This window comes from Leopardus geoffroyi, chromosome D4, assembly GCF_018350155.1.
Source record: "Leopardus geoffroyi isolate Oge1 chromosome D4, O.geoffroyi_Oge1_pat1.0, whole genome shotgun sequence".
Taxonomy (NCBI): domain Eukaryota; kingdom Metazoa; phylum Chordata; class Mammalia; order Carnivora; family Felidae; genus Leopardus; species Leopardus geoffroyi.
Genome location: NC_059342.1, coordinates 18,559,466 through 18,582,109, shown reverse-complemented (window position 1 = coordinate 18,582,109; position 22,644 = coordinate 18,559,466). Strand labels below are relative to the sequence as shown.

Below are 22,644 nucleotides of genomic sequence, written 5' to 3'. Positions count from 1 at the left end.
GGAAATTATATAACACCACCCCCCCCCCCCCCACCAACTCCAATGTCTTGAATGAATATAACACGCAACCAAAGGAGTGAGAGAGTCGTTGTGATAGATAAAATGGGTAAAGAGATGTATGGCCTCTTTTCTCCTTCTAAGGCTCAGCATGGGGACAAATATGGAGTAACTGGAGGGTCACATACTGGAATTTGTTATATTTCTGTGCCTTCCTCTTAGTTTACTGGCCCTGCCCCCCTACCAAAGGTCTGCATCTCCATTTGAATTTTCTTCTGAGAACGTGGCTACTTCCTCTGAGAGTATAAACGTGGAATAAATGCAGAGCTTTGCAGCTTCCCACGTATGACTCTATTTAAATACTTTTCCTTCTGGTAGGTAAGCCCCATTCTACAGATGGGTTAAACTGAGCTTCAGAAAGAAAACTGGCATTCTCCAAGGCACCCAGCAGAGGTTGGGGGGCTAGAAACCTTCTTCTGGTCCTAACCTCCAAAAAGATCCTGCCAGGATAGGCTCAGGCCACATGTGCTTGACTCAAGTTTCAGTATCAGGAGTTAGAGATAACTCAGTCAACTAATTAGGAAAAGTAAATTTCTATACATAATTTCTTTTTTTTTTATATGAAATTTTTTGTCAAATTGGTGTCCATACCACACCCAGTGCTCATCCCAACAGGTGCCCTCCTCAATGCCCATCACCCACCCTCCTCTCCCTCCCACCCCCCATCAACCCTCAGTTTATTCTCAGTTTTTAAGAGTCTCTTATGGTTTGGCTCTCTCCCTCTCTAACTTTTTTTTTTCCTTCCCCTCCCCCATGGTCTTCTGTTAACTTTTCAGGATCCACATAAGAGTGAAAACATATGGTATCTGTCTTTCTCTGTATGGCTTATTTCACTTAGCCTAACACTGTCCAGTTCCATCCACGTTGCTACAAAAGGCCATTATTTCATTCTTTCTCATTGCCACGTAGTATTCCATTGTGTATGTAAACCACAATTTCTTTATCCATTCGTCAGTTGATGGACATTTAGGCTCATTCCATAATTTGGCTATTGTTGAGAGTGCTGCTATAAACGTTGGGGTACAAGTGCCCCTCTGCATCAGCACTCCTGTATCCCTTGGGTAAATTCCTAGCAGTGCTATTGCTGGGTCATAGGGTAGATCTATTTTTAATTTTTTGAGGTACCTCCACACTGTTTCCCAGAGTGGCTGCACCAGTTTGCATTCCCACCAACAGTGCAAGGGGGTTCCCATTTCTCCACATCCTCGCCAGCATCTATAGTCTCCTGATTTGTTCATTTTAGCCGCTCTGACTGGCGTGAGGTGGTATCTCAGTGTGGTTTTGATTTGGCTATACATAAATTTCTAATGATTATTGCCCAACTGTGATTCAGGATTAGCCTGACAGTTGAAAGAAAAAGCACTTTGTTGGAATGGCTTTGTGCTTTAGGTACTATAGCAATGGGTGATTCATTTATTTCACTCAACAAACAAGTATTAAATGCCTACTATGTGCCAGATTGTTTTATGCACTAGGAAACATGACTGAACAAAAAAGACAAAAATCGCTGCCTTGTTAATGCCAGGAAAGGAGATAGATGACAAAGATATTAAAATTGTGTAATAAGCCCTATGCTTTGGCAGAGCTGGTGATGATGTGAGAACAAAGGCCATTTACTTTATGCAAAAATTCAGTGTTACCAAACCCCACCTTCTCTCAGGGTATTTGGGGTTTATTGCTGTGCACTCATAGTAATATTTCAAAGAAGCTTTATTTTTAAAAAATTCCTATAGGAAAGTATGTGAATCTAAAATTCTCCAACTCCTACCGTCTCCTGTTTCCCCTTCTTACCACAATTTTTTAAAACATTTTTTTAACTTTATTTATTTATTTGGAGAGAGAGAGCACACGCACATGAGCACAGACAGGGGAGGGGCAGAGAGAGAGGAAGACAGAGAATCCCAAGCAGACTCCGTGCTGTCAGCATGGAGCCTGACGTGGGGCTCGAACCCACGAACCGCGAGATCATGACCTGAGCCGAAATCAAGAGTTGGGTAGTTAACCGACTGAGCCAACCAGGCACCCCCACCCAACAATGTTTTAATAACAAGTTTGTTAATATGTGATTTTTTTTCCTAATATAAGAAATGAACAGAGATCTCAATCTGGTAGTGTATAGGCCAAATCTGGCTCATAAATGAGTTTTTGTTAACCTCCATAGTGTTTTTAATTTAGAAAAATTAATTGTAACAAACATCGTAGATAACAGCCTCAGATCTAGATTTTCAGCTTTTCTTGAGTAATTGAAAGATTCTTATCCTGAAAAAACCTGAAATTTTTGCATGTAAACCATTGGCTGGAGCTCAATGGCAGGCATCCCATGTACATGGGACGTACATGCCTTTCTGTATCACACAGTTCTCATCCGCCCTGCGGTAATCATTCTGATTTTCTGCTAATTCCATAAAGACCTATGAATTTGTTTCCCCTGAAAAGGAGAGTGTGTGTGTGTGTGTGTGTGTGTGTGTGTGTGTGTGTGCGCGCGCGCGCGCATATGCATATTTTCAATCGTGGAGATGTTGAAATGAGACATAAGATATTTAAAATAAGGCACGAGAGGTTTCATGGAGAGTAACAAGTTTAAAAAATATTAGGGGCCATTTGCCTGTAGATACTGCTCTACTAATTGGGTTCGGGAAGAATCGATTTTGAATGCCATCCGGGTTAGTGAGGCCAAAAGACTTTTGTTCGCTTTACGATTACCCTCGGGCGTGTAAAAAACGGAGTTGTGCTTTTTCTCCTCTCGCTGTTGTCCGTGATTCAGCCAACTTTCTTCTCGGTAGGTCAGTCCACCTGGAGTTCTCTGTTTGCCAGTGCTGAACATACCAAGAACTGAATTCAATTACTTCACTGAGACAAGGTTTATTTTAGAAGAGCTGAATATCTCTGAATCGTTCCACATATTCCGAGATGAAATTAATCTGCATCAGCTAAATGACGAAGGGAAGTTATCTATAACGCTCGTTGGCAGCAATGTGCTGGCGAGGTAAGGCTCTGGAGGTAAGGCCTTTAACCAAGGCCCTTATGGGAAAAGTACCACCTCATTCAGGACTTTTGTGGCTTAGGGAGATGCATTAAAGGCAGAGGACATCGGAAGAAAAAGAATATTTTTTCTTCTCTTACGGCAAACTTTGGGCCATGCCAGCTCTCTGTTTTGGCCTTTGCATTTCAAATATGACATCTCTGAGTGGAAAGTTCTTGGAGAATTGACCAAAATTATAATTTTGAACAATCTGAAACAGTTTATTGTAGCAACACAACAGTCCTATGTACTGATGCTGTAAATGTGTAATGAAAACTGAAATTACATGCTAACTAAGACCGAAAGGTTCTCAAGAAAGACATCTCAGTGGTGAAATGAAAAATTGTAGAGAACAGCTATGAAAGTCATTTGATCATTGGCTCTTTCATTCATGCCATTTTATACTATAAGAGCGGGATGGATTTTTGAAAGTCCGTGCAGTTCAAACTTGTTATTTTATGGACAAGAAATCTGAGACCCACTGTTGCAAATGACTCGTCCAGGGTACCACATGAAGTTAGTAGAAGAGTTTGGATTCAATGTGCGTCTTCTGCCTCCTTCAGTACGTACTTAGGAGTTGCTAACTAGTGCAAGAATCTCAAGGTACCTAAAGAGGAATGAGACAAATTGTCTACCTTCAAGGACTTTCCAACCCAGCACACAAATGCCCTTTTATTTAAATCTTAAAAAAATTTTTTTAATCTGTATTTATTTTTGAGAGAGACAGACAGAGCATGAGCAGGGGAGGGGCAGAGAGAGAGGGAGACACAGAATGTGAAGCAGGCTCTAGGCTCCGAGCTGTCAGCACAGAGCCTGATACGGGGCTCAAACCCACAAATCATGAGATCATGACCTGGACCAAAGTCGGAGGCTTAACACAGAGACAGAGAGTGAGTGGGGGAGGGGCAGAGAGAGAGATGGAGACACAGAATCCGAAGCAGGCTCCAGGCTGTCAGCACAGAGCCTAACGCGGGGCTCGAACTCAGGGACCGCGAGATCATGACCTGAGCCCAAGTCGGACGCTTAACCGACTGAGCCACCCAGGCGCCCCCAAAGATGCCCTTTTGATAAGCTCTGTAGTGCTATTGAATGAAGAGTCACTAGTAAATACCTCAGTGGTTTGAGACAATAGTTTTTTTTGCACACTTTGCCAATTTGCTGATGGTTTAGGACCATAACCAGTGGATATTGATGTTAGTGTGCATGAAATAAGAACTTGTACTAGTATCTAATTTTTTATTGAATTCTTTTTAGGAAGCATATTTAGGTACAAGTACATTGACCTGCCTGTCATGCAGTTCATTCAGCTCTAAAGAGTTTTGAAAACAGTCTGCTCGCGTGGGGCTGTTTTTATCCCCATGCCGTTTGAAACACAAATTCTTTTGCCTATTTATTAATCAGTTGTTGGCTGAGAGTTACTGGGAGGTTATCTGACTGACTTCAATGATCAGTGTTCGGGATGATCACCTTCTTGACTCAATTTATGTGCTCACTTTTACAAACCAATCCATGTGAATAAATATGGATAAAGGCAGTGCAAGAAGCTAAAGAAATCTTGGGAAGTCAGGATCTTTGGAAGAGTTTTGTTCTCAGTTAAAACTGAAAAGCTGCTAAACTGCTGGTGTGGGGACTGACATTGTGAACTTGAGCTTCAGGACTATTTATGAAACAGAATGCTTTCCAAAATTGAGATCTTTATTTCCTTCATTCCCACTCATGACGGAAAGACCAACGTCAGTCTTATTCACCTCTTTCTTTCTGCCTTTGATGAAGCCAACTCATCTCACATGTGAAGAATGACAGTGGTGGGGGGGCGGGGCGCCTGGGTGGCTCAGTCAGTTAAGCGTCCGACTTCGGCTCAGGTCATGATCTCATGGTTCTTGAGTTCGAGCCCTGTTCGGGCACTGTGCTGACAGCTCAGAGCCTGGTGCCTGCTTTGGATTCTGTGTCTCCCTCTCTCTCTGCCCCTCCCCCACTTGCACTCTGTCTCTCTCCAAAATAAATAAACACTAAAAAATAATTTTAAAAAATTAAAAAAAAAAAAAAGGATGATGGTGGAAGTAAATAAGCCCGTGGTCATTTTTCTCCAGCACTGTGACCAGATATGCAAGCTCTGAAACCACATCAGGGTTCAAACACAAGCTAGTCTGCTTATAAGCTTTGTGACCTTGGACAAATTTCTTAATCACTTTGTGCCTCTGTTTCCCCATTTTTAACTTTTTAAAATTTGTATTTGTTTATTCATTTTAGAGGGAGAGAGAGTGCACATGCTAGGGAGAGAGGCAGAGGGAGGGAGAGAGAGAGAGAGAGAGAGAGAGAGAGAGAGAGAATCTTAGGCAGGATAGATGCTCAGCATGGAGCCTGATGTGGGGCTTGATCCCACGACCTTGGCATCGTTACCTGAGCCGAAATCAGGAGTTGGATGCTCAACTGACTGAGTCACCCATGTGCCCCTGTTTCCTCATGTTAAAAATGAGGGTTTCACTAGAACCCATTTCATAGGGTCATCGTGTAGTAGAAGACTTGGTGACATTCCTTCTGGCCTGATAATAGTGTCTGGCCTGCAGCGGAAGCTCAGTAAATGGCAGCCATTATTATTACTATTACTACTACTATTCTTATTTATTATTATTTTTCAACAGCAAAACAAGAGACAGAAGTGCTACAGCATGAGGGGCTGCGACTAAGCCTTTCGGGGCGGGGCGGGGGGGGGCGGTAATTAGGTAATATGGAAAGTGAAGACGCATAGGCTAAGGGTCACGTGAGCTTCCTCATCTTTTTGGCCGTTGAGAGGAAGTCTTTTGTGTGACAGCAGAGATTAAATACTTCCAGAAAGTAAGATGATGTGCCATCTCCCTTTCCTTTCCTCTCCGCCATTTGCTTTACAGCGAGGACGAAACTTTAGAATCAGCGGTTGTCAAAGTCATTAATCCGGTGGAGCAGAGCGATGGCGGCCTCGAGTTCCCAGAGTCTTCCTCTTCCCTCGTGGTGAAAGAGATTCTCCGGGAGGCTCCTGAGCTCATCACCGAGCAGCTGGCTCATCTCCTCAGAGGTGAGAGATGGCTCTTTCTATTAAATACTGGAGGGCTTAATGGAGTGTTTCTCGACTTGCTCATGCAGAATGAGTGTGATCCATTCTTGGCTTAACAACCCCTTTAAAGACCGCGGGAAGCTTCATCAGGGAAGCGGGGAGTAAAGAGTTTGTTAAAGAGTAGCATTACACTGAATATTAACAATGTGCGTTTAAAAATAGGCATGAAGGGTCTTTGCTGTTTCACTGTTCACCGGAACTGCCTCACCTCTGTTGGGGAGCCAGAAAGGCTCCTCTGGCCGTCCAGAGCTTCCAGAGGCGGTTCTGGTCCCACAGCAGTGTGACTCAGGCCAGAATCCACTCCTCACATCGAAATATCTCCTGGTACTGATAGAAGCTTGGTTTGCGGAACACTGCTTGGATGACAAAATAAACACGTTTGAATTTGGTGATTTTGTGTCAGGACGTTTACAGTCACTTTACCACCTCATTGGCATTGTAATATTTTCCGTCTTAACTTCGCCTCCTTTAAACACTGTGTTCCCAGCACACCATCGTCAATGACCTTTTTTAATCTTTCTTTTTAAAAAAAAAATGTTTTTTAATGTTTTTATTTAGTTTTGAAGGACAGAGAGAGAGAGAGAGAGAGAGACTGAGCATGAGCGGGGGAGGGGCAGACAGAAAGGGAGACACAGAATCCGAAGCAGGCTCCAGGCTCTGAGCTGTCAGCACACAGCCCGACGCGGGGCTCGAACCCACGAACTGTGAGACTGAGCCGAAGCCGGATGCTCAACTGACTGAGCCACCCAGGCGCCCCTACCTTTTTTAATCTTTCGTTTCCACTCATGGAGCCTGCCACTTCCAAAAAGTGCTTTCTAACCTGGAAATTGTTAGTTGACTTTGGTGGCCCAAAATTACCACAAAAATTCATTATTGTCTACGTAGGACAGCTTTGGGTGTTGTATAAAGCTTTTTTTTTTTTTCTTTCAATAATCCATCTTGAACATGGTAGACATAGATTTTTCTCAGAATTGTTTAACACAAGAAAGTGAAAAATAGTGATTAACAGACTGAAAGAATTTTTTAAAAAGGAAGAAGACCAAGAAAATGTTGATGCCACTTTTTTTTTTTAATTTTTTAAGTTTATTTATTTATTTTGAAAGAGAGAGAGAATCCCAAGCAGACTCTGCACTAACAGTGTGGAGGCCGATGCGAGGCTTGAACTCACAAACCATGAGATCGAGACCTGAGCCGAAATCAAGAGTCAGATGCTTACCACTTGTTATCCACCCAGACGCCCCTGAAGCTAGTCTTTTGAGGACACTTTCCTTCTCTTCCTCTGTCTCTTCCACAATGTGGAGAGGAAAATGTCCAAGTTTTGTGACCCCTGTAAATATTTTACAACTAATGGCCCCAGTAAACCTGTTTTAAATATTTTTCTGACAATGGACATCTGTAAAAATGCTCTATGGGAAACTGTGCCCCCAACTAAACCAAGTAACTATGATCATTTATCTCTGTGACAGAGCAGAAGGAAAATAAAGGTAATTGGGATCCCAGCCACGAGGGAAGTTGTTTAGCAGTGCAAATGATCAAACACGAGAGAGTATTTTGTTTCAATTTCTTGCAAACTAAGAAGCTTGGTTTATTGTTTAAAAAATATGTGTGTTATTTAGCCGGAACAAAAGGCAGTTGGTCCACAAATTGCTCATCATCTTGCTTTTCTGTAAATAGTAAAATCAGATCAAACTGTGATACTGTGATACATTGGCACAGAGGTGTGATTTTGTTGTTGACGTTGATAATAATGATGCTATGGAGATTCAGGGAATTAGAAGGGATGCAGACCCCTTTTATGAGTTATGTTGGTCTTAGTTGGCAGAGCTATCAAGAATTAGAGGTATGGTAAAGGACCTTGGTTTTTCTTCTCATTGGAGGTCTTCCATAAGGTTGGCCTTGAAGTGACCTTAGGAAGTTGGCAGAATAGGGACATCACTTCCTTGCTGCCTGGACACTGGGATGTAAATGGAGGAAGTGCCTCTATGTGCAAAGACTGCAATGCAATGTGTCATGAGAGAGTCCAGAGTCCCTACGCCTGGAAGGTGGCTTCATGCTGTGGAAAGAAGGCTCTGGAGACTTTTGGCCAATGTGTGCATGTGGATGTGGACGTACACAGGTGGAGGGGTGGTGGAATATCAGTCTTTAGTAGGCGTCAGAAGGGAATCGAGTCAAGTTTTGTTACATTCACTCAACTCAAAGTTCGATTTCATGGTCTTCTGATCATGCAGTAACACCAAACCCAATGGGAGGTTTTTGACGTGTCTATAAATAATGTTAGCATTCCTTATTTTCGTAACATGGATAGTTCTCTTTCCAAAAGGTTGTCTCTATACACAGCTAAGATGTTATTTTATATTTTGGGGTGCTCAAAATAACCATTAACTTGACACACATTTCTAGAATGTATTTATGCGTTCTTCTACGTCTTGAAGGAACATAAAATTTCTACACGCACCTTGCCATCAAGAATTTTGAAAACTGTTTCCAGATGTCGTGAGAATAAATATTTATGGCTGAGACTTGGAAGAGTCTTTAAAAATATCCTAATTAGACCTCTTTGGAGGATATATTATTATAAACTTTATACTAAACCCCCGCCCCCAAATTTAGCATGAAAAAAATACTTGGTCATTTGATTATTCTTTGCCTTTCATTCCTGTGGTCATATCCTAGAACACACCATGCTGAGGCACCGTGGTGCGCTGTAAACGGATTTCAGTTGAGTCAGGATATGGATCTCCTCATCCTTGGAGAGGACCCTCAGTATGCCTCTTAGCCCACTAGGCTGGAGAAAACATGGTAATTTTCCGAGTGTTCCTTAACGTGCAAGAGGTCGGGCCTACTCTTCCTTAGCCTTGCTTGGTAAACTCCTTCTCTTCTGCTCAACCTTGAAATATGGCAGCGCCCTCGAACTTCATCCTGGGACATTTTTTCTGTATATTATCCTTTTTTCTAAAGCTTCACTTTAAGTTCCCGTTAGTTAACATCCAGCGTAATATTAGTTTCAGGTGTACAACATTGTGATTCGTCGCTTCCATTTGTCACCCGGTGCTCGTTACAACAGGTGCACTGCTTAATCCCCATCACCTTTTCCACCCATTGCCCACCCCTCCCCTCAGGCAACCGTCAGTTTGTTCTCTAGAGTTAGGAGTCTGTTTCTTGTCTATACAGTATCCTTGAGTGACCTCATTTCGTTCTGAGATTTTAGATCTCTCTTTAACATTCCAGGTTCATCTCCGGTGCCCGTGCGACATCTTCGCATGCATGTCTCACTAGCACCACCACCTTGACACGGCTGTGATGGACCCCGTTAGTTCCCTGTACCTCCAAGCCTGCTTTTATCCCGGCTTCCCCGTGTCAGTAAAAGGCCCCGCCGACCCACCACCCATTACTCAAGCCACAGGCGAGGCGTTATATTTGATTCTTTCCTTCACCTTTCCTCCCACATTGATCCATTAGCCAGTCCTGCTGACTCTCTGTCTGCAACATAGCCTGAATCCATCCACTTTCCCACCATCGCTGCTAGTAATGCAGTTGGAACTGCAATTCTGCCTCTCCTCCACTAATGCAATGGCCGCCTGAGCGTTGCCCTCTTTCCTCCATGAAATCCATTGTCTATGAAGCAGTCAGAACGGCCTTTGGCAAGTGTGAACCGGCCACATCAATCTCCTGAAAGTCAAAATCCATCACAGTAAAAACCCAATCACCATCCCCAAGCCCCGCAGTCTGCAACGTGACATCTCCCCTGCCTGCTCTGATATCCTGTCCTGCGTTTCAACCTTTCTTTTCCCGTCGCGTGTTCCAGGGACAGGGGCTTTTTCAGATACGCCAAACTCTTCCTGCTCTTGAGGATCTATACAAGCTGTGCCTTCCTTCTGGAACGCTTATTTCTGTCTGTCTCCTAATCTTTCTGTCTATCACGACTTTCTTCCTCCCTTTTGCTCCCTCACTCCGGAATGCAAGCTTCATGAGAAAGGAGACCTAATGTGTTTTGTTCACTGCTCCCCTGATGTGTCTCTGCCGCCTGGAATAGTGTCTGCCACGTAGCGGAGCCTCAGGAAGTACTGTCGTAAGAGGCATTGTGCATCATTGTGTATATCCGTTCTGCTTTTTTAACGTTTATTTATTTTAAGAGAGAGATGTGGGCGGTGGGGGGAGGGAGAGAGAATCCCAAGCAGGCCCCCCGCCGTCGCGTGGAGCCCGATGTGGGGCTCAATTCCATGAACCGTGAGATCGTGACCTGAGCTGAAATCAAGAGTCAGCCATTTAACCGACGGGGTCTCCCAGGCACCCCTATAACTTTCCTTTTTGTGAATGTGTTGATTTAGGTAGTTCTGTGAAAGAGTAACATCCATTTCGTTCCTGCCCATCCCTCCAACATTCTTAATGCCCAGAATTTGGACATTGTCCTTTCCAGTAATGAACCCTCTTCTTATTTTTATTTAGTTTTTAGAAATCCTGGTAGAACTTATTCTGTTCTTTGCAAGCCTTTGTTTTTATTCATCTTTTCTTTGTCTACATATATATATATATGTATATGATTATATATATAATTTTAATCCTTTTGTGGAGTATACTACATATACAGAAGGGAAGACAAAACATAAATATAAAAAGCTCAGAGTATTATCACAAAAGGAACATCCTTTTAACAATTACCCAAGTAAAGAAATTGAATAAAAAGACCTCTTTGTGCTCCTTCCCATCACTCCTCAGTCCCTCCTTAAAGGTAACCGGCTTTCTCATTTTTATGACCCAGGCTTCCTCGCTTTCCTTTATAGTTTTACTCCCTCCGGATGTACCCATAACACCACGGATTGGTTTTGCCTGCTTTGCATATCATATAAATGGAATCATATAGCATATACTCTCATTGTTATTAGATCTTGACATTTATATCAAATGTACTATCTATTTGCAGAAGTCGGTCATCTGTCATTTTTCCGTTTGTTACTCAGGTCCTTCCTTCTCCCATAGAATATTTGAAGTTGTTTACAAAAATGCACGCGCATATAATAAAACAAGGAAAAAAGAGTCCAGAAAAACAAAACAACATATTGAGAAAGGAATAAAAATTGTAAAAATTGTATTCAGTCCAAAACTTGGTGTATGAGCTTCTTGGAGCCAATGAAAAAATCGAAATCAAATTCACTGTAATTATATCGTTACTAAAACAAATACATATGCCAGTTCCTCATTGAAAAAAATCTGAGAATTTTTTCCGTACATCAGTTTTCCGGAAAATACCCCTAATAATGTCATCGACATCCTCAGTCATATGAAGTAACGGTTTACACAGGAACTGGGTGCCGTGTGTCTGATAGTTTCAACTCTCCAATTGGTGTATTGGTGTTGTTTTAATCAACTTCACCATTAAGACTAGCAACCTTATTTTCCCTTCTAAATGTCTTTAGTCTACAGGTTGCTCTTTTTCTCTAAATACAGGAAGTATTTAAATTCAATCATATTGGACTCTTTTATAGTCTTATACTTACTGCTGTAGAAACACATATATATTCATATTAAATATATTAATTATTAAATATTAAATATAATTAATTATACATTAATCATAGACTCGTATAATTATATCTTAATTTAATATAAATATAAAATATTATTAAATATATTGATTATAAAGATATTAATTACATATTTATATATATATATCACAGTGTTTACCTTGTGGGAGAACATTCTATTAGAATATGGAGGTAGAACCTGGTTATAACGGATGTTGTTAAAAGATCATTTATATACCAATTAGAAGCAGGTATCCTGTTGCCAAGGTAGAAATAACCTGCGGTGCTTCTTTAACAATGTACCCTCCGGGCCCTGGCGGGACAGTTACGGATAAATGTCAACAGGTGACTCACTCACGGCCATTGTGTGTTCAGATGTTGATTTAATGAAGTTGACATAATTTGCATTTCCTTAAATTACTACTTCTTACAAAAGCTAGGTCTTGCTGTGCTCTTTTAAGAAGACATACCTCAAACTTAGAGATTTCAAGATACAGATCATTAGTACCATTTTTAATTGGAAAGACACAGATTTACTTCCATAGATTACTTTGCAATTATTTGTGTAAGAAGTTATTGGTCTACGAAGAGAATGTGCTTGTTCGGATGGGATCCTAAATGACCCTGGCTTTTGGAAGTGACATTTTACTCGTCTCCCCCACCCCACATCTGTTTCTTCTGTTGTGGTTCTTTATTTTATTTTATTTTTTTCTCCCCTTCTGCCTTTCCTTGTCGGCTCTTTCTGATCTTCCTTTCTTTCCCTTCCTATTCTCTGCTTCTATGACCTTTTTGGTATCGTTTTCAAACAAGCTGCAGTCTGCATCTTTCTAAAAGTCACTAGATGCAGTCAGAGTGGCCTAAAGTTGGTGCTGGGCTATGCCCTGAGTGTTTGCCAAAAACAAATGATTATGGACCTGCCAGAATCCGCAGTCCGTGTTCTTTAATTTCCCCAGAGGTGTGCACCGGAGGAGTATTGCCAAATGTAAGCTCCATTAAATTGCTGAATCATCGCAATGGGGATTTGTGTGCGTGTGTATTTGTGTGTGTGTGCACACGCGCGTGTGTGCGTGCGTGTGTGTTTCTGGGAACCAGCTGGCAATGATAAGACTGCAGCCACTGATTACCAGTCAGGTTTCCATTAAGACCATGCTTCCCCCCACCGAAAGGCCTGTCACATTTATTTGTATAAGACCTTGACAGAGCCTCACTACGTATAGCAAACCAAATGATGGCAATTGTTCATCGCGTAGGACGCAGAAAACCTATGTCCTAGGTTTTCAAGAAAACGCAGGCCCTCCTTTCTATTGGCAATGCCATTTGAACTTCAATAAAGAATAGTTGCTTGCTATTTTAGTAGCCTGGATTAACAGCTTCAAAAAAGATCCTTTTAAGGAGGTCAGATGGGAAAGGAACAGAGCCAGATTTTTTCTTTTCTTTTTTTTTTTTTTTCTCTCCTGCCCAAAGAGGGAGTCATGTCTCCCAGTGAATCATCTGTCTCCCAAAATGGTTACAGAGTCCAAAGGGAATTTCATCCATCCTGTTTTGCTCAGAAAGAGGGAAGATCTGTGTGGTGGTACAGGAAAGAAATTACTTTTTTTTTTTTTTGCTAGATATAAAACCAGAACAATTCCTCAACCTCTGAGTTCTTATGCCATGCCAAGATAAGCCTCGTTCTTAAATTCACATGTTTTAAATCGATAAGATTATTAAGCACTAGAATAATAGGCTTCTTTTTTATTATCCCTTTTCAGGCAAAACTGCGAACGAAGTTGTATTTTCTATCTGTTTTTTTCTCCTTTCTTCTTCCCCCCCTCCCTCTCTCTGTTATTCATTCCTTAATTTTTTTGTTTCAGTATAAAAAAGAATCAGTCCCAGGTGAAACAAGGAAAGGGGTTTGAATCCCTTCTTTTCTGCTAAGAATTTATCATGCAGAATATGCCTTTACTGTAGTGAATGTTTTCCCCAAACCACTTCTGACTTCATTAGATCATGTTTAATATTAATGTACTGCGATTGCTTTTGGCAAAAGGTCCTTCGCTTTGCCATTCTTTTGAACAAAGCACATTGTGGTTGATTTTTTTCTAAGGGAATGAAATGTTTGTTATAATTTTATTATAATTGCTTTCTTTGTTGCTTCTTGTTAAACCCCCTGGCCTGTGAATAGCTGCGACACTGTTGGGTATATGTGTATGGGTTTAAATATATTTTTTTTTTTTTTTAGTTCTGCAGAATTTGCTGGAAGTTAAATCAACTCTTACTCCAAAAACAGGTTTGATTTTGCCATGAGGTGCCTTTGGCTGCTTATATGGCCTGACATTGATATTTAGTTAAGCATATACGTAAATGGGTCTTTAATGTGAAATAGAAAAATTTGCTATCGGTGAATCCCTTGAATAAAGCTGGGCCATAACCATTCCTTTGCAGTAAAAACAACTCGGAGTTGTTGGTGAGAAAGATTTTGAGTTATTTTTTTCCCTCCTACATTAGTATGTCGTGTTTTGCATTTTCATGTCAGACTCATAAATCAATGTTGGAAGTCTCTTTCATTGACTTATTCTGTAGGACTTTGTTTAGTGCAATGCTACTTTCTGAATACTGCTTTCTATTGTATGTATTTTAAAATTAAGATCCCCAAATCAAAAAAAAAAAAAAAAAAAAAAGATGATTCTTAGTTCGACTGTGAGACAGGCGCGTTTTTGTGAAATTTATTGTTAAGGATCTTACATTTTGATGCTATTACAGTTTTTTTTTTTAATTTTTAAATCCAATTCTCTAATTGTGATGGTTTATAGAAATACAGGAGATTTTGTGTTATTAAAGTGGTACCAAGCGCCCTTGCTAAGTTTACTTACTATGTCAAGCTCGTTTGTAGGTTCTTTTGCGTTTTTTGTATACACAAACATATCATCTGTGAGGAAAGACAGTTTTTAGATCTGCTTTTCCTTTCCTTATACCTTTTACTTGTTTTGCTTGTCTCATTGCTCTGGCCAGGGTGCAGTGATGGATAGAAATAGCAGGTGTCTCATTCCTTTTTTTTTTTTTTTCAACGTTTATTTATTTTTGGGACAGAGAGAGACAGAGCATGAACGGGGGAGGGGCAGAGAGAGAGGGAGACACAGAATCGGAAACAGGCTCCAGGCTCTGAGCCATCCGCCCAGAGCCCGACGCGGGGCTCGAACTCACGGACCGCGAGATCGTGACCTGGCTGAAGTTGGACGCTTAACCGACTGCGCCACCCAGGCGCCCCAGCAGGTGTCTCATTCCTGATTTGAGGTGGAAGGCTTTCAGTATTTCACAGTTAAATACAAGGTTTACTTTTTTGATTTGCTTCTTATAAATGTCCTTCATCAAATTAAGGCAGTTGTGTTCCATTCCCACTTGGCTGAGATTTTATATAATGATTAAATCCTGGATTTTAGATAGTTTTACCACTTGACATCTCCTGAGATGGTCAGATGATATTCTCTTCTGTTAATATGCTGAATTATATTGGTTGATTTTTGCATGTTAATTTGTCCTTTAATTCCTAGGAAATCCCTACCTGGTGACTACATAATAACCTCTTATATATTGCTAATTTGGTTTGGGACTAGTTTAAAAAGTTTTTTGTTTGGTTTGGGTTTTTTTTTTGCTATGCTTATTTAAGAGACTTGCCTTTAATTCTGCTTTCTTGTGATGTCCCTGTTGGATATTGGTATTGAGATTATGCTAGGTTCTGAAAGAAAATAAATTGGGAAGTGTTCTCTCTTTCTATTCTTTGGAAGAGTTTGTATAAAATTAGTGTATCTCTTAGAAGTTCGGAACAATGGATAGTAAGTGTAATGGATTCATTAAAAAAATTTTTTTTTTTTTATTAAGTAAACTCTACTCCCAATATGGGCACTTGAACTCACAACCCTGAAATGGAGAGTCACACGCTCCACCGACTGAGCTAGCCAGGTGCCCTGAAATGGGACTCATTTTTATGCAGATACAAAACCATCTAGATTTTAAATTTCTTTCCTGCCAGGTTTCACAAGTTGAGGGTTTTTTTTTTCAGAAGTATTCAGAAGTATTATTCAGAAGCACTTATTCAGGAGTATTTTCGGACGAATTTTATTTTATTTTTTTATATTTTTATTTTTCTTTAATTTTTTTTTCAACCTTTATTTATTTTTGGGACAGAGAGAGACAGCATGAACGGGGGAGGGTCAGAGAGAGAGGGAGACACAGAATCGGAAACAGGCTCCAGGCTCTGAGCCATCAGCCCAGAGCCTGACGCGGGGCTCGAACTCACGGACCGCGAGATCGTGACCTGGCTGAAGTCGGACGCTTAACCGACTGCGCCACCCAGGCGCCCCTCGAACGAATTTTATAATCTATTACAGTTTGTTCTTATCTCTTAGTATTAGGAGAATCTGTAGTATGTTATTGTCTCATTCCTCATTTTGCTAAATTATGCCCTTCTCTCGCTCTTCTCTTTTTTTTCTTAAACAGTTAAAAAACTATATTTTTACGCAAATTGCAAAATTTATATTATATATTATATTATTATATATTATATAACTATTATATCATATTTATATATAAATACACTTATATTTTTATTATATCCTTCCTTTGACATGTTTTAGTTCGCTGTTTTTTTTTAACATCTGATGCTTTTTAAAAAATTTTTTTTTTTTTTCAACGTTTATTTATTTTTGGGACAGAGAGAGACAGAGCATGAACGGGGGAGGGACAGAGAGAGAGAGAGACACAGAATCGGAAACAGGCTTCAGGCTCTGAGCCATCAGCCCAGAGCCCGACGCGGGGCTCGAACTCACGGACCGCGAGATCGTGACCTGGCTGAAGTCGGATGCTTAACCGACTGCGCCATCCAGGCGCCCCTAAAAAAATTTTTTTTAAGTTAGAGAGAGAGAGAGAGAGAGAGAATCCCAAGCAAACTCAGTGCTATCAGTGTGGAGCCCATTTTGAGGCTCGAACTCACAAATTATGAGATCATGACCTGAGCCAAAACCAAGAGTCTAGTGCTTAACCAACTGAGCCACCCAGGCACCCCTAACATCTGATGCTTTTAAAGGTTTTTTTCCTCAGAGCATAGCTTCGGTTACATCCCACACAGTTAAGTGTCATATTTTCATTATCATTCAATTAAAATATATTACAAATATGTTCTGATTTCTTCTTTGACGATGAGTTATTTAGAAATGCATTGTTTAGGGCGCCTGGGTGGCTCAGTCAGTTAAGCGTCAACTTTGACCCAGGTCATGATCTCATGGCTCATGAGTTCCAGCCCCACGTCCGGCTCTGTGCTGACAGCTCAGAGCCTGGAGCCTGCTTTGGATTCTGTGTGTCCCTCTCTCTCTGCCCCTCCCCTGCTTGCACGTTCTCTCTTTCAAAAATAAAATAAACATTTAAAAAAAAAAAGAAGTGTGTTGTTTAATTTTCTAACATTTGGGAATTTTCTAGTTTTGTCCTATTACTGATTTTCAGACTGTTATGGTGGCCATAGATGGTAACTCCGTGGTTGCAATTTTTTGAAATTTGTTAAGACTTGAGGCACCTGGGTGGCTTGATCAGTTAGGTGGCCGACTTCAGCTCAGGTCATGATTTCACAGTTCATGGGTCCGAGCCTCGCGTTGGGCTCTGTGTTGACAGCTCAGAGCCTGGAGCCCGCTTTGGATTCTGTGTCCCCCTCTTTCTCCACCCTTCCTCCCCACCCCCCACCCCCGTCTCTCAAAAGTAAACGTTAAAAAAATAAAAAAAGACTTGATTTATGCCTCAACAGATGGTCAGTTTGGGTTAACGTCTTATTTGTGCTAAACAAGAACGTCTAGACCGCCATTGTTGATGACAGTGTTTAATACACGCCAGTTTGGTCAACTTTGCTACTCCTGTCGCTCAAATATTCTACATCTTTACAGACTTTTTTCCCTACCGGTTCTTAGGGAACTTTAGTCTACTTTGTCCCCAATTAATATATCATACAATTGTTCCATCTTTTCTACTTTTTTACTTTCAGTCTTTCCACATTATCTCAACATATTTCACCATATCTCAGGTGTGCTTTTACAAAGTCAGCCACTTAACTGACCAAGCCACCCGGGCACCCCAAGGCATAAGTCAAAACAGGATATTGCTATTATGGCTTTTAAAATTCAGTTTGATAATTTTGTCTTTTAAAAAAAATATTTATTTTTGAGACAGAGAGAGACAGAGTGTGAGAGGTGTGAGAGGCGGAGGGGCAGAGAGAAAGGGAGACACAGAACCCGAAGCAGGCTCCAGGCTCCAAGCTTCGAGCTGTCAGCACAGAGCCCGACGCGGGGCTCGAACTCACGAACCGTGAGATCATGACCCGAGCTGAAGTTGGACGCTCAACCGACTGAGCCACCCAGGCGCCCCTTTGCTGTTTGTTTTCAACTTGTCTCACATTTCTTCCGTTTCCTTATTTCTTTACTCCTATTATATTAAAGTATTTTTGCTATTACATTTCCCCCCCATTGGTTTGTGAGATATCAGTTATTTAAGAAAGCTATTTTAGTGGTTACATACGTGTTATAACATACAAGTCTAATTTCATATAAATTGATATTTTGATCACTTTCCTGACAATCCAAGAACCGTAGAGCGATTTACCTCTACTTGGTCCCTTCTGCAATTTGTTGCCACTGGAATGTATTTTAATCACGCATAAATTTAAAACTCCATAAGATATTGCAATTGTTTTATGCCATGAACATTGATTTATTCTTATCCACATATTCTCGTTCTCCAGTGCGCCTCTTTTTTTCCTTCATTTCTCTGCTTCCACATATAATGGTTTTCTTCTGCTCCTACTTGCTTTCAGTGTGGGTTTTCTCTTGGCAGACCATTTCAGTTTATTTTTCTGGAAACGTCTTTATTTTGCCTTCATTTTTTCATGTGTTCACTCAGTACAGAAATTTAGATTGGCAATTATTTTCTATCTGTACTTTGCAGACAATTCCATTGTCTTCTGACTTTCATCAATTTGGGGGGAGGTAAGCTCTCCCTTTTATTGTTGTACCTTTGACAGTCATGTTGTCTTTTTCTGATTGATTTCAAATTTCTATTCTCTGTAATTTTTAGCAGTTTTAGTGTCATATGGCTAGAGGTCTTTTTCTTTGTGTTTCTCCTGATTTGGGTTCATAGTTGAACACAAATACCGTGGAGTAATATCTTTCATTAATTTTGAAAGGTGATTGGCTGTTGCCTTTTTAAATATAATCTTAGTCCCGTTTTTCTCTCCTCCAAGGGAAACTTCCATTGCATGTATGTCAGGCCTTTTCTCCATGTTCCCTGGGTCTCTTATGCTCATCTGTAGATTTTTCATCCCTTTAGTCTCTCCATACTTCAGCATGGAGATTTTCTTCTGACTTAGTTTCCAATTTACTAATCTTCTCAGTGGATCTCATCTGTCATTGAACATATGTTTTGAGTTCTTTTTATACGTTTTTTTTAAACTTTTCATTTTACTTATTTAGTTTTTAAATGCTTATTTTATTTTGAGGGCGAGAGACCCAGCATGAACAGGGGAGGGGTAGAGAGAGAGAGAGAGACACCCACACAGAATCAGAAGCAGGCTCCAGGCTCTGAGCTGTCAGCACAGAGCCTAATGCAGGGCTCGATCGCACCAACTGCAAGATTGTGACCTGAGCTGAAGTCGGACGCTCAACTGATTGAGCCACCCAGGCGCCCCTTTATTTTATTTTTTGAGAGAGAGAGACAGAGCGCAAGCAGGGGAGGGGCAGAGAGAGACACACACACAAAATCCGAAGCAGGCTCCAGGCTCTGAGCTGTCAGCACAGAGCCCGACGCGGGGCCGGAACCCACGAACTGTGAGATCATGACCTGAACCAAAGTCAGACACTCAACCAACTGAGCCACCCAGGCATGCCTATTTTTTTTTTGAGTTCTTACATTCAATGATTAAACTTGCAGTTTAAAAATTTCTTTTGCATATTTTATTTATAGATTCTAATTCTCTACTGTAATTCTCCAGCTCCTTTTTAAAAATTCCCTCTAGTTCTGTTTCCGTTCCTTCTCTCATGAGTTTTTTTTCCCCCCTGAACTTTTCAGTCATTTGATCATATATATATTTTTTAATGCCTGGTAATTTGTCATTGATTGCTGAACAGCATACATGAAAGATGTAGAGACAATGAAGCGATGGATGATGAGATTTGTTTGCTCCAGAGAGGACAGGCTTCTGGCACCAGAGGTAGCTAGAAGAATGTCAGAGAAACTTCATCTATTTTGTGTTTGAGCTGACTCAAATCAGGACTTCTGTCGTCTTGAGGACGAATCTATTCTTGCTTCATCCTTTGGCTGTGGTAGAGGTCAGCAAACTTTATTGGTGTAAAGTCAAGCAGTAAATATTTTAGGCTTTGCAGGCCTACAGTCTCTGTTGCAACTACTCATACCATCATTATAGCACAAAAACATCCATAAGCAACGTTAATAAGTGTGTTTGTATTCCACCAAAACTTTACTGAGACTTTACTGAGAAAATCTGGTGGTTGACCAGACTCACCCTGCAGATCATTTTTCTCCAACCTCTTTCCCAGGGTATGGCTCTCCAGGGGCCTCCTCTCAAAACCTGGGTTATTTAACCCGAGACTCCTTCTCTGCAGAGAGCCCTAAACCTCAATTTTTGCCTCCCTATCCCTGTGAAACTATTGTTAGATCTGTGAATCTTCTTATCTCATTAGCTACAACTTCTAAATTAACAAATACCCAGAGAGGATGAACAACACCAAGCGTGGGCGTCACCCCTTCGTGCTTTCCCTCTCTCCAGGATCTTCACTTTTAAGATAGTCACCTGGGTAACTGCCTGATGTCATCACAGATTCTTTAAAATATATTTTAGTGTAATTTTTTTTTTTTGTTTTTTTATCTAGCTTTTCTCCTTGTTCTTGGTACAAGTAGTTTATCAGAGCCAGAAGCAGATGAGGGTCTTTTTTGAAATTCAGACTCACCGTTGCCTCAACAAAGAGTGGAAAAGCCATCTTTATGTTTTGGATTCTGTGCCAGAAATTGTCAGACCGAAGAATCCAGCTGGCTGCTCCCCACCTTTTTTTTTTTTTTTTTTAATTTTTTTTTTTCAATGTTTATTTATTTTTGGGACAGAGAGAGACAGAGCATGAATGGGGGAGGGTCAGAGAGAGGGAGACACAGAATCGGAAACAGGCTGCAGGCTCTGAGCCATCAGCCCAGAGCCCGACGCGGGGCTCGAACTCACGGACCGCGAGATCGTGACCTGGCTGAAGTCGGACGTTTAACCGACTGCGCCACCCAGGCGCCCCTGCTCCCCACCTTTAAATGATAATTTATCTTGAATCCGTTCACTTCTCTGCCTGTGGACTGCTTCTTCCTTGATTCTCATCTAAAACAGCCTTCTAATTCTCCCGTTATGCTTTGTCTGATTCATTCTCTGCTTGGTAGCTAGAGGGATTCTTTTTTTAACGTATATTTATTTATTTTTGAGTGAGAGAGAAAGGGGGGATGGGTGAGAGGCAGAGAGAGAGAGAGGGAGAGAGAATCCCAAGCAGGCTCCTCACTGTAAATGCAGTGTCCAACACGGGGCTCAGTCTCACCACCCGTGAGATCACGATCTGAGCTGAAATCAAGAGTCGGATGTTTAACCGACTGAGCCACCCAGGTGCCCCTCACATTTACGTTTTGTAAGAATCCCTCCAGAGCCTCTCCCACCTCAGTGCCTTTGCACATGGTCTACGTGACCATGATCTTCTTACTTTTCCTTTACATTAAGTTATCCGTCAAGTCTCAGCCAAGGTTAACTCTCTCTACAAAGCTTTTTGTGACTCCTAGATTCTGGTCTAGATCTAGACTACTGTGTATTCCCCAGTGATATTCCTCGTCCCTCTAATGATGGAATTGTATATGTTTACTTATTTGTAGCCCCTAAACGACTATGAGCTTCAAGGGGCATGAATGTCTGTATCTCAGTCTTGAATCATTGCATTTAGCATTGTGCCCTGCCCATAGCAAGTGCTTCTTTGTTGAAGGAATGAATGAATGAATGAATGAATGAATGAATGAAATGCTTTAAATAAATAAATGAAATGCTTTAGATAAATGCTTTAAATATATTTGGCATATTTACTGTTATTATGATATTTGCATTCATTGATTCTCAATATAACTTTGCAAGCTGGGAAAGCAGTATTATTTCTGTTTTAAAATGGGCAAGTGGTGGGGCACCTGGCTGGCTCAGTGGAACAGGTGGCTCTTGCTCTCAGGGTCATGAGTTCGAGCCCCATGTTGGGAGAGATGGTGACACCTTGATTAATCAACAGGTGTGGCGACTTTTAGAGAGTTTTGTCATTCATCATAAGTAAAACTTTTCTTTCCCCCGTGGCTCCATGTTAGCCCAGATCAAGATGTGACAAGTGGCGAATCCTCCTTTTCATGGTGAGATTGTGCACAGAAAATCCCAGGAGTTTGTCAGAGGATGGTCATTCCTGTTGGCAAATTACTGTGTAATCGAGGCCTGCAATTTACCCCCAGCTTGTGAATTCTTATAAATGGATAACAGTAACTTCGAAGAAGTGCGTGGTTCCTGGGAGATTGAGAATGGGCTCCAGATTCACCACCTTGTCCGATTCCTTTCCTGCTGACAGACTATGCAGCCCTTGAGTTGTTAAAAGGAAGACGTTCATATGTGAGCCCTGTAATGTGATGAGTGGAAGCAGTCTCCTCTGTGGTCTCTTAAAGGGAATATTAAAGGGAAATAGTAAATAATATTAATATTTTAAAAAGCTTGCCATTAAATTCCATTCTGAAATGATAAAAACATGTATATCATTTTTGTAGGTTTGTGTGGGTGGGGAAAGCTATCCATTTTGTTCCTTTACCCATAAACTCTGTCCTACGAAGGGTGCAATAGGCTGTTACATTGCAGAGATTAATACCTGGCGATCAAAGAGGCG

At 41.0% G+C, this 22,644-nt stretch overlaps 1 protein-coding gene across 9 annotated transcripts in view; it reads left to right on the top strand.

Moving 5' to 3' along the window:
• Positions 1–22,644, top strand: part of PRUNE2 (prune homolog 2 with BCH domain) — a 273,396-nt gene that overhangs the window by 60,460 nt on the left and 190,292 nt on the right. For all 9 annotated transcript variants that reach the window (XM_045469601.1, XM_045469602.1, XM_045469605.1 and 6 more), the window contains 2 exons: positions 2,841–3,043; positions 5,968–6,131. In XM_045469601.1, coding sequence (XP_045325557.1) covers positions 2,841–3,043; positions 5,968–6,131 — 367 coding nt within the window. The remainder of the gene's footprint in view (positions 1–2,840; positions 3,044–5,967; positions 6,132–22,644) is intronic.